The sequence below is a fragment of the Pecten maximus genome, chromosome 11 (genome assembly GCF_902652985.1).
Source record: "Pecten maximus chromosome 11, xPecMax1.1, whole genome shotgun sequence".
In the NCBI taxonomy this organism is placed as follows: Eukaryota; Metazoa; Mollusca; class Bivalvia; order Pectinida; family Pectinidae; genus Pecten; species Pecten maximus.
The window spans coordinates 16,057,190-16,070,784 of NC_047025.1; the positions used below are offsets into that span (position 1 = coordinate 16,057,190).

The 13,595-nt window shown below is 39.6% G+C and overlaps 1 protein-coding gene across 1 annotated transcript in view; it reads left to right on the top strand.

The window, feature by feature from the left end:
* LOC117337842 overlaps positions 1 to 13,595 on the top strand; it is a 121,625-nt gene that overhangs the window by 55,755 nt on the left and 52,275 nt on the right. The window contains 4 exon segments of the mRNA XM_033898968.1: positions 857 to 3,986; positions 6,179 to 6,225; positions 6,227 to 6,502; positions 9,802 to 9,926. Coding sequence (XP_033754859.1) covers positions 857 to 3,986; positions 6,179 to 6,225; positions 6,227 to 6,502; positions 9,802 to 9,926 — 3,578 coding nt within the window.

Sequence of the window (13,595 nt, forward strand, 5' to 3'; positions counted from 1 at the left end):
GTGTTATGTTTACAGCTGTGCACAGTGTAATGTTGACGGTGGCGTACAGTGTAATTTTGACGGTGGCGTACAGTGTAATTTTGACGGTTGTGTAGAGTGTAATGTTGACAGTTGTATACAGTATAATGTTGACGGTTGTGCAATGTAATGTTGACGGTTGTGTACAGTGAAATGTTGACGGTTGTGTACAGTGAAATGTTGACGGTTGTGTACAGTGTAATGTTGACGGTTGTTTACAGTGTAATGTTGATGGTTGTTTACAGTGTAATGTTGACGGTTGTGTAGAGTGTAATGTTGACGGTTGTGTAGAGTGTAATGTTGACGGTTGTGTAGAGTGTAATGTTGTCGGTTGTGCAATGTAATGTTGACGGTTGTGTACAGTGAAATGTTGACGGTTGTGTACAGTGAAATGTTGACGTTTGTGTACAGTGTAATGTTGACGGTTGTTTACAGTGTAATGTTGACGGTGGTGTACAGTGTAATGTTGATAGTTATGTACAGTATATGTTGACGGTTTTGTACAGTGTAATGTTGTCGGTTGTGTACAGTGAAATGTTGACGGCTGTGTACAATGTAATGTTGACGGTTGTGTACAGTGTAGTGTTGACGGTTGTGTACAGTGTAATGTTGACGGTTGTGTACACTGTAATATTGGCGGTTGTGTACAGTGTAATATTGACGGTTGTGTGCATTGTAATGTTGACGTTGGCGTTCAGTGTAATAATGACTGTTAACCGGTGTTGACTTCTTCAGATTACATATATAATGGCTTTAAAATAATTGTTTTGACGTATCGTCATCACATGAGATAAGTAAGTATTGATAATTTTAAGTAAACGTTCGTTTTTCATTGCAGCTTTACGACAACATGGGATCCGGAAAGGGCTATGGCGGATCTACCAGTAGGTACAGTAGCGGCCTAGGGACCAGTAGCTATCTCAGTCCGTCGTACGGCTCACAAAACAAAAGCGGGTCGTCATACGGATCGCCAACAAAAACCTACTCGTCGGGCTACCAGCAACCCTCATCATCCGGCTCTCGGTACGGATACGGAAGCGGTTCCGTCCGAGACCGGATACAGAAAATTTCGTCAGCGGAGACACCGCGCAGCACGGGTAAGGATACCGGAACCAGTATGTATACACCATTGAGTAGTAGAGGGACCACACAGACAAGGGGAGATCAGTACGGTGGCGGAGGTGGATACGATAAATATTCATCACGGAGTGCGGGATCTGACCCTTATGGTAGCAAATCTGGGTATTTGTCAGACTACGGCGGGAGTACACGGTCTTATAGTTCGTGGGACCGTGGGTCATCCAGGTCAGGTCGCAGTTACGGAACAGCGAGCCGGGAGACATCCCCAGTGAGTCAAAGATCGTCACGGTATGACTACGGTACTAAGGCTGCAACTCCATCTCCGTACACAGCTTACAAAAGTAGTTCAGAGGTGTCGCCACCGGGCAATAGAAAGTACGACCGCCAGGTGGCGCGATCGTCAGATGTGGAATACTCTGGTAGGGACAGAGGTGACAGGTATGAGAGGAGGCGGTCGTCACGTGACTATATACGTCCGCCTCCTCGGAAGAAAGTTTCAGTGTCCTCAGACAGTGACGAGGATGACAGTGCTCCCGAGGCGGAGAAAGAAGGCTTCAAGGGTCGGTACCTCATATCGAGGGGAACTTCACCGATGCCTGAAAACGAAGCCCCGAAACGGGATTCACGGTATAGGAAGGATAAAAAGTCAGTTTCGCGGACCAAACGGATAAGGCCACTGAGCAATAGAGACTCGCGGCGTGAGAGTCGGTATCGGGATTATCGAAACCCTGCTCTCGTCGATTGTTCTACTCAAACACACATGGACCAACCCACCTCCCGACGAAGTCGGCACTCGTCTGGCAGCTACGCCGGCGAGGCGAGCGGTGATCTGAGGGACAAGGCGGCAATGGCTGCTTTAGCCATGATGGACAGTGGGGGTGGGGACGGCAAAGACGACTCATTCTATAAGTATCGCGATAAATTTGATAAAAGCAAACAACCTATGTCACCAGGTTATAACGCGACGGATAGTCCGAGGAGTAAACGATTTTCGTATCGCGATACATCAACAAAAGATGAAAGTATGGGGGAAATCCCCCCAGAGAAATCCTGGCGTCAGTCCGTATACGGTACCTCTACGCCAATGAAGAAAGCCGAAGAGGAAGAGGTACCACGACGGCGACGCCGGCAGCCGTCTAATGTAGAACCCGACTACGACAATACCGAAGAGGATTCAAGACCAACTTCACGTCGGGGTGAGAGACGTTCCCAGGGATCAGACAGGGACCGGCGGTCACAGCGGGAGATGGCCCAGGATTATAGTCGATCCAACTCCCGGGAAAGTCTTCTCGACGATAAGCCCGCGAGAAGACGAAGGCACGGCAGTAAGGAGTTGCTAGATGCACCCCCTGAGCCGGAAGTTATCGTTCACGCTCCGGAAGAGGTTCCCGTACAACGACGAAGGCGGCACGGAAGTAAAGAGCTACTAGATGAACCTACTGACCCACTGACTCAGGAGACCATTTCGTTAAGAGACAGCATAGAGAAAGTTCAGCAGTGGAAGCAAAATCTACCAAATCCAGACCCGTACTATGAGGACCATCCTAAACAGTCTCAGCCGCCGACACGGCATCTCGAAACTGGCTTCCCGAGGAGTGATTCAGGCGAGTATTTCTCTGCTCATGACTATCCTGTAAATCCAAATACCAGACAAAATGAGGCTAAGGTCATGTCTCCTGACAGAGGTAGAGGTAGAGATTCTCGCGGGTCTGGAAGTTACGGACATGAGCAGGAACATCCTCCTTACCGTGATGACTCGCCGGGAAGACAAAGAAGACAGTATCGACGCGACGATTCGCATGATAACGTGTTTTCTGGTGACGATGACATTGATGGACATTATCGGAAAAAAGACTATCGCAAATCAGAGCTGAACAGGGGCGACGGTGAACACTACAAAATCACCCGAGATGAGTCTCCCAACAGAATGCGTCGCTCGCACAGACCGCCCTCTGGTGATGGTGTGCGACGTTTGACGCGAGAAGGATCAAGGGAAGACAATCTTGATGACAGAAAATCGAGACGGGATGACCATGATCGCGGACACACGAGCGATAGCTCTCAGTTTGGATTTAATCGGGAAAGTTCGCCGAATAGACCACAGAAGAAACACGGCAGCAGACCAAACTCTCGAGAAGGCATGCTAGACGACGGTCGTATCCGACGAAGCAATTCGCGTGAAGGTATGCTGGATGAAGGCAAAGTACGTCGGAGTAATTCGCGTGAGGGCATGTTGGATGAGGGAAAAGTGCGAAGAAGCAACTCGCGCGAAGGCATGTTGGATGATGAAAAAGTGCGACGTAGCAACTCAAGAGAAGGGATGTTGGATAACGGCAAGCTTCGACGAAGTAATTCGCGAGAGGGCGTCTTGGAGGAGAAGTTGGTGGAGTATCCTCCGACCTATAGTCGACCGGGACAGCTCGCCATTTCCAACGAAAGCCTGGCTCACATGAGCAATTCGGCGTCCGCGGGTTCCATCAATTCGGTCGTCCCAGACGACGGGACGCTGCATGCGACAAAATCACCCAATTCGATTACATCGAATGAAGGACTTCACTCACCTGTATCCCAGTCTCGTCTACACGCCCCGTCCCCAGGGGCCAACAAGGGACTCCCAGACCTGGTACCCGGAGGACCCAAGTCAGGAGCGGAAGGTAAGGATCAAAAACGTCAGTTACAACGCTACGTCCGCCGTACTAAGAGTGGATATATTGGCAAGGTACAAGATATTGACAGGTTTCTTGGACCCGCTAATAAGGACGAATGTGAAAGCGGGGGTACGGCTGGAAAGGCCTCCGGCACCGATAAATCTGAAAGACCCCCAAACCTGATGGACACTCCTGTTCCTAAACATCCTGACCCTCTCAAGCCATCTCCCAATGTCCCAGGTAAATACTTGCCTGCGCTTTGTGCAAAAGTTATGACGTCATATTTAGATTTGTGGTTGTTTAAATGCTCGTGCTGTGGTCAGGCCATTTTGATAGTGGATTTTTAATCGTTTAACTAAGATAACAATGTTCTTGTTGTTATTCCAGCTTGTTTGATATTATTTGCTACATTTGCATCTAATATTTTCTTTATAAATATTGTTGCTTATGAAATATATTTTACAACTCATGACGTCATGACTGTATTGTGCTGCTTCCGCTTTTACTTGTGCTAACACTGAATTTCTGCTTAACCTCTTTACCATGATAATTGCTTCCCAGGCGTCCCGGGGGTGGGAGATATCTCATTACCTAATGCCCATCGTTGATTAGAATCGTTTTAAAACTATTAACGAATTTGTTAGGAGGTAATGAATGTGTCTTAAGTTATCCGTTATGTACTAGGAATTAACTTAAGTACTAATCCACTTCACATTTCAAGTCTGTACAAATCGTCTTCCGGTGTGAGCTGTACAAATCGTCTTCCGGTGTGAGCTGTTCACATCATTTGGATAAGATTTTATTTCATGTATTATATTTTTACTTTAACTCTCGTGGTAAATGCAAAAGTTTGTCATTTTGCCGATAACTTTGGTCATTTTGTACAATATTGGAAAACGTTTTTCTTTTATAGATCTAGATGTATTTGAATACTTTTGTTCGTTACATGTATATAAAGTTAAGGAAGACAAAGATAAAATTCTGGGCACTTTAAAATTGCATGTACAAGATTTAAGCCATTTTTGGTCACTGAATGTATAAAATATAGATTTTTTCTTCTAAAAAATCACTCACTCCTGAATAGGTTGTGGTGCGCGTTCTTGATACAAACCCATTCGGAGAGGAAACCGGAAATGTAAAAAGTTACGTTTAAAAAGGTTAAAATTCTTGTTTCTTATTAAAAATGATTCTCATCAGAGTTCAATAACAATTCTCCTAAACTACAGGGAAAATACCCTCAATGTGAAAATGTATCATCACGCGTCGTGCATGTTCCAGAGTTACATCCCCATCATTGCATGTTGACAGTTGTCGTTATTTACATCCGTGTTGTGAAAGCAACTTGCACTCTTTGACTTCGTCAACCCCAACGGTTAGAACTAATAATAGCAAATAGAATACGGCAGACGGTGACTAATAACCCGGCCCCCTAACCCGCACAATCCATTATTGTTCCCGTCCGTGTGACTTGGTTTCAGTGGCTGTTTTCTCCTTGGCGGTTTGTTATATTGAGCTGTTGTGGTTTGAGAAAATAAGTCAGTTGTAGTTATTTAACCGCAAGAATTTTCAGAATCAGTTTTAAGCTTTGACTAATAGAAAAAACGGTTTTCTCAGCTGTGTTTTTGTATCGGCATGAACGTTGTCTTCGACAATCTGTCAACTTTACATCACGATGGTTGCGGGTCCGTTTACAGGTTTGTCATATAATTATATTCAATATTTATACATTTATGATTATAAAAAAGACAACATATGATATGAATAGTGATTGTGTTATTTACTACATGTGCCTCCGTCATTTTCTATGTGGTATCTGCAGACAAATTGGCTAGATAAATATACATGTATTAATGGTTCACACCAAGATAATAGAAGATGTTTTCTTCTTTTTTAATAATTTCTTTATAACTTCTCAAAACATCTATTGATATTATATTTTGGTTTGGATTTGACCCATATATGATGTAGGTAAACAATCTACCCATTAGTAAATGTCAATTCATCTGTCGCGTTGGTTAATTTACTTATTCAGTATGAATGAGTTTATTCTGTTTGGCCATAGACTGGTCCCCTGTCTCTAGAATATTCAAAATTATAAATGAAATTGAGCTTTATGATTTTGGTCCCTAGGATATGTCTGATTCTAGATCCTAAGTTTCAAACCAGGGGCAGATAATACTAGTATTAGAATTTAGCTTGGCAGTTCTTAACAAAAAAAAGCTTAGGGTCTGGTGGCCAGTCTAGTATGGCCAGTGCGGACTGAAACTCATAAATACAATTTTTTTTCTGTATGGTGGTTGCAGTATCAAATTGAAGAATACTTAAAAGATGAGCAGGCGTTCAAATTAGAATAATCATATAAAGTTTGGGAGCTTTGAGAACAATTATTGATATACTGTTGATGTTCTGGTCTGATTACACATTCCCTCCAGAGGAAAAATTGGTTGACATCGAAGAGCCAAGGAGCGGACAGTCCATTCTGTCTACACGCCAGTCCTCCTCCCGGAGAAAAGCGGAACCCGTGACGTCACCGGTCTCACAGGGAGGGACCAACTGGACAGCAGATGTTCAACGTCCTCAAACGCAATAAGGGGTCCGTAACCATCACAGATATCCTTGACCTTTGCTATGGCCGGAGCCAAGGGGCAGGTGGAAAGGTCATTAGGGTCCCAGGAGTCACGGAGTCGGACTACAGCTTTAAGGGATACGACACCGTTAATGAGCTTCTGGAGAGTATGAACGTCAATGTTAGAAAGGTAAGATAATTTGTAATCCATTTAAATATGTAGATTTTTAAATATAATTATGTTGGTTAAAACAGGGACATATATATGTGTACCTGGTTAAAACGATAATGTCGTGCTGGTAAGATGGGTGGGTCGAGGGGGGATACTCATTGTGTACCTAATGTATGGATAAAAATGGATTTATTAATACACAAGCTGCAGATGCTAATCAGTGCACGTTCGACCAAGGGCAGTAATTCCTATAGCATTACGTGTTGCTCGAGTTACTTCCCCTACACTGAGCCATTCGTGACTTGCCTCACTGGTGACTGCTCTACGTTAAGCTTCCACAAAACACTTGATTACGTAAGTCTTCGTCCTAAATACTTTCGAATATTTGGCAGATTTATGAAGCAGTTATCAGAAAAAAAAAACGCTTTTGGAAGCAATGGTTTGTTAAGCTAAGATCACTGTATGTGAGCTAGTTACAAACAAACGAAATAAAAAATCCACTACATAGAGTAAAAGTCGCGTTTTTGGAGAGATACCGTAAATGGTATACTGGAAAGTGCATGAGTTTTCTAACACAAACTTTAAGATTACTTTAATCTTAGTCTGTGATTATCATTGTTTTAATGATTTAAATAACATGCAGATGTACTGTTTATACAACTCTTCAAAATAACGTCATTTTTTTTGCGCACATTTCATGCTAGAAGTTAGTCGGTAGTACAAATAAATATTGTAAAAACGTAGATAACTTAATTTATTATATTACACTTAATAGAGCATTCTGTTCGTTAATTTTGTGTGTGTAATGATTTATGCAGTAAACGTACGCTTTGTTGTGAATTGATCAGAGTAATATTTGTATTGAAATGAAATGTATTGCTGGAAATAAATCCGACATAGATCTACAAGGCAAATTTCATATCAAAATAATTGAACCAGTCAGAGACCTATATAGGTCTCTGAACCAGTTAAGAAAAAAATAAACCTGGTGTAAAATTAGTATTCATTAGACTCTGTGCACCCAGAAACGATTTTTTAAAAATATAATTTTAATAATTAAGAGATAAATAGAGGGTCCTGATTACAGGTAGGATTGATTACACAATCAAACGCAAATATGAAACATTGACTAAGACCGACTCATGTTAGCCTACATACGTTTTATTATTTGTTACCTGTCTGCTACTCCCCCGCCTGATTGCGGCTTCCGCTGTGGTTCCGCGTGAATCATCCCACTTTTTTTGCTATCATGATTAGCCTGACTGATGATAACAGGATCCCAAGTCAGCCGCTGCAACGGCCGGTTTATCTCCTCGCTGTGGCGTGCCACTCCGCCGTGAGCGTTCCATCCGCGAGGATGTCGAGTTTCACCTGTTCACCTGGTGGCGTATGAATATGCAAGCAAGGGGTTCAGGGGTCAAATCGGCGTGCTGTCAGTAGCACATTAAAACATGGCGACGTTTATGTGTAGAGTGCAGTACCTGGATGATACGGACCCTTTTGCTAGTACAAATTTCCCTGAACCTACTCGTCCACCAAATTTTTTGTTTCACATCAACGTTCCTTTGATAAGTCAGATCGGTGGCGTACACAAACTTTTAGGAGCCCCACACAAAGTAAGTGAAGTTAGGCGTTGTGCCACCTGCTCAGTGGATTCGCATGTGTGTAAACAAAACCTTGGGATTTACGTTACCGTTATATTCAACAAACATTGGATTAAGCTGAATAACACCTCTGAATGGAAATTATTTCGATATCTTGGAGATATGTTTTAAATTGTCTAAAAATAGCGATGTAATATTTTAAATCCCGTTCATCGTAGACCTAGGCAAATGAACCGGTGTCTGAAATCAGCTGATGGGTCGTTCAGATAACATACCTGAGACATAGGAGGTTACACCTGTGCTGATCAGCCTCTGCAACATTAAAGTGGTCGATAGAGATATAATGTACATTTCATTATCCATTTCGTTGTACATTGAGATTATTTGTGGAGTTTGTTCACGTTTTCATTGACATTTTGTTACGTTTCTAAGCATGAGTGGTATAGCATGAGTAATGTCAATTGATTTGATTAGTGTCAGGCCCTTTAAGTATACAAGGTTTGTTGACTAGACTAGAAAAGATTGAATAACTTTAGATGGGAAGGACTATTTTCAATTGAGTAATATGGTTATTCATTTAAAAATAAGTTAAGCAAAAGATTTCAAAGAATATTGCATCAATTCCTTTACCTTTTAGGCTGTTTTGTGCAAATTTATTATCCTGATAACAATCTTCTGTTTAACCTATAATCTTGAAACAGCTCTTTAAATGATGACGACATGTGGTACACATTTGATAGCTGAGGAATGTGTGTTGTAGAGGTTTATTGTCTAGTGGAGATGATAATTAACTACTGCAGTGGCTGCGGAATACACTAGAATATTACATTGCGTCGTTAGTTATTGGCCCAGGCAGACAAGTACTCCTCACCTGTCTTTTATGTGACATAAAGTACTGTAAAGGAACATTGTTTTCTTGTCGGTATAAATTAATAAGGAGATGTATCATTCATGAGACTACGTAGTATCAACAAGTTGTTTGTTCTTCTCCAAAAATATAACAACAAAAGCAGTATGTAAGGTTTTACAGTATAAAATTTAATTAAAACAATTTACCTGTTCATGTAACATAGCACTGTTTTTTTTCTTTAAATATATATATATAGATGTCTCTTTGCACTGACATTGCAGAGAGAATGAGATCGGTCACTTTTATTGCATCTAATATATTTAGCATATTTATTCTGGAAGACGTCATAATTCAACTGGTTATTATTGTATGAATCATTTACCAGTGTATTTTTATCTTATATATATGTTTCAAGCACGTATAAATACATATAGTCCGTGGGATATGTTTATTAGTCTTGGCAGTTGTTTAAAGTGTTGTTTAAAGAACAATTTTACCCTCCTACGACAAGAAGATATATCATTCATGTTTTATAAATAACATACCAGCTATAACAGGCCAACACTTCCTTGAGATATAATAATATTATTGAAATTATAATTTAAGTTTTTTTTTAAGACTGGGATAGCCTAAGCTATTTTAATCATCAAAATTTTGTTATTAAAAGATAGTGTGTTGCTGAATGAATTATATTTATTTTTAATTATAAGAATTTCTTTCATTGCTCAGTAAACATTGTTTAATGCCAAAATTCCAAATATCATCAAGCAATGTTTGGTACTGAAATGTAATATATTTAACCTGGAACATATATTTATCAATATTACAATTAAACCTTATGATGATGCTTTTAATTTGGCTAGCTCGAGGACTGCGCTCTACAGATATATCGTTATCACAATGGCTCCCAGGGCGACTATGGGACGTACATGGACCTGGAATCCACCGTAGATGAACAAACAGATGAACTTGAGGGCTTCCAAGACCAGTAAGTACTCAGCATTCAACTGTCATCTGTTGTCATGGTTACCATCCGTATCTGAAACACTACGTATATATAGCAAGAAATATACTGCTTGTTATCCATTGCAAGAGATATATATGTTTAAAAAAATTGAGTGTTTTGAGATGTAGAGATATCAGCATCATGCCTCCAGTTTCTAGTTTCCGGTTTCAAGATAAAATCTATTAGGGTGCTTATGATGTTGGAGTAAAGAAATATTGGTTTTAAAAGAGCCTGATATAAAGTTCATATAAAAAAATGTAGACCGTTGTATGAGGTAAACGAGTGATCTTACGGCGCCTGTTTTTGTGAATGATCAGTACTTGCTTTCAGAACATTTCAGTGCTTAATATGTATTTATAAAACTGATGACCATTCTATATGGCACAAATGTTAGTTAAGGTATGTTTGAATCGGTCCCCACAAAGCACCTACTAATGTGTTGTAATGAAGGTACATATCCCCACTCTGAGTTTGTCCTCCCCCCACTGTCAGGTACAGTACTTCGGAGGTCAGACCCCTTCCAGCAATGAGGTACAGTAGCTGGGAGGTTTGCCAATACAATACTGAACACCAGTATTTAGTGTTACCTGACATCCCTTGCCCACAGAACATGTGACTTTGCCAATATTTACTTGGTGAAGAGGTAGGGACCTACTTCTCCCTACAGTTCCCATCAGCTTCATTCTCAAGGTTTTCTATTGTATGTAGGAGTATGTAGAACACTTCGCCAAGTCTTGCATTATCTCTTTGAAAAATCGGACAGGTAGCTGCTGGCAAACTGAAAAGATGTTTGCCAAAAATGAAAGTTTGATGTAATTAGATAAATGATTTTCTTACGAGATATACACTTCTGTGGTGCATGTCATGTTGTTCCAGAATGTGTAATGACTGTCTACCTCAAAGTTAATCACCACGTTATTGGCCTAGAACTTCAGAATAGGAAGGTAAACATTGTCCATGCATGTAGGATATAGATCAACAGGTGTTTGAGGAAGAGTAAAGTTTTTTTTTGCAGTAAACCTATTTTAGAAGCACTTAATTGCAAAATCTGATAGGCAGTCAAGTTTTTGTTTGAAATGCAGATGATTATCAGGTGGCATCTGCAATTTGTGACACGTCTTCACCATGTTCAGGAGTATAGTAGTGTTTAACTACGATATACAATATTATAATGTACTTTAGACGTTAGGATACTGATCACTTACTTACAGTTTGGCTCCAGTCTGTTCACCATCCTAATTGATTTGGGGAAGAACTATAAAGTCAAGCTGATTGAAACAATTGTTTTGCCCTGGTTTTCATTGAAGCTCACATCTACTTCAATATATAGATCTAAATAAACAGTCTCTATCAAGACTTAATGAAATCTACAGAGAAGAGTACCTTGTACCATATACCTATGGAAATCAATCTTGTGTTTTATAAATATAAATACCCCCTGGAAGGTTTTCATTAGCCAGAAACTGTAGCTGCTTTTGACATGGGTATGAGATATGGTACATCATACTGTGAGCATAGATATTAGATAGACTGTACCAATGTTATCCTGATAAACACACGCCCTCTGGTTTAATTAAAAGATGTTTTTCTATAAAGAAAAAGAATTGTGTGAAGATTAATGGAGAATGAGAAGGAAAATCCTAACCTGTCCTATTTTGTGATATAAATACAAGGTTATGAAAGGTGATCAAAGCAGGATGTTCTTAATATGAAAAGAAGCTGCATATGTAGTCATTTATCATAGATAACAGCAATGAGATGGTTTAGTTAATTTTCACCATGTCATTACACCAACACATAGAGTTTATCATGATAACCGCCTATGTTTTCACCACTTCTTTTAGGAATATTATGAAGTTGTTTAATTTCATACAGGCTACAGCTTATATTTCTTGGTTGTCCCAATTCGACCCGGCAGTTATTGAATTTCGCTCATTCTGCAGAGGAATTTGTTTGTACATATCAATATTTCTGGTTATTTATTTTTGCGCTATATTTTGTACATATATATAGATACTTGCTGGTTATTTATTTTTGTGCTATATTTTGTACATATAGATACTTGCTGGGTATTTGGTGTTATATACAATGACCATGTGTGTATAGTAGTATTGAATTCCCTTGAATGTTACAGGAATTATATATGTTTTGCAGCAGCCTTATTAGTTGTATAAATGATGAACTTCCTATCATACATATGTATACAGTATATAAGATTGGGAGTTAGGGGGAGCAGGCTAAGGCTCCCACAGCCATGGAGACCATGCAGACTCCTTACAGATGCCACCTCATTACAGGAGAGACTAATTGAGGGGACTGGGTGGCTCTGAGGGGGTGAAATCATTATCTATGATGATGGCTCCTACACTACTGCTCAGCTCATCTTTCCATGGTCTATCCTTGAGTTGTCACTTCTGTCTTACATCCTCCAGCTACAGGGTCAAACAAACAAGTGTACTCTGTCACCATCAGTACTGGTGCTACAATGGCACTTCATCTCCTCGGTTCATAGACCTGTTCATATAAATAAAACATACCTTGAGGCCTGATACTTATATTTTCCTGTACTTGGTTATTTACATTCTATAAGTTTGTTGTATAAATAGCATTAGTACATACCATTTGTATGAAAGCTCTTTCAGTGTAAATCTAGTAGAATGATTACAGGTAAAGCAATATTTATGATTATGAATATGTAATTTCACTCTTATCGTTGATTGATTTATATCATATTTATCTGATATAAATATATTTAGTTGGTTTTCAAATAAAACTTTTTATCTATAAATTAGAGACATTAATGTGAATTCACTAATTAATACAATTTTTACCACCAAGTTTATTGGTGCCTTAAGCTTTCATTAAGCTCATTTGCATTGATAGCTGATCATGAGACACACTTTAATTTGACATGGTATCACATGTATTGCTATTGAGTTTTTATTTCAAATATAGCATGCTTGTAAGCTAATTTATATAAAGATATTGGATAATAATTGATTTCTAAACAACAGGTGTGTCCATTGTTATTGTAGCCACCAGTGTTATTGTTCTGTTTTATTTACATCAAGATCTATACACACAATACTATTCAAATGATATTCAGAATTCTACCGGATACGTAAATGCACAGCATATGCAATTAGGTGAGGTGACTTGACAGACTGATGACATGAAATTTTAAAAATTACCTATGAGTCACTTGTGTTTAATAAGGTTGTATGAAATTTCATGAACAAAAAAATTGATTTGAAAAGACTGGCGTAAAACTTAATGTGTATTTATTCTCTTGCATCATGTTATGTAATATGTTGCCACCAAGCTTTAGCTAAAGGATTTTAAACACTTGAATTCTCCACTGTTCTGTTTTATATGTGGGAGGTGGCAGTGTTTAAAATGTTGACACATACCTGTCCAACCAAGGAACTACCTATATAAGCAACAGATAAAAAACCTCTAGTCTGCAGACATCCTGCTTGGCTAACAGTATATTTTTGTGGGGTGCTAAGCTTTTCTTTAGAATTGTAAATCTCCATTGGGAAGATTTGGTTCATCAAAGGAAATTTAATCTGAGAATGTGGCAGTATTTAAACTACCAGCTTGTATGATAGATGGTCCTCCTGCTTACAGAAGCATTTAAAATTTGTTCCA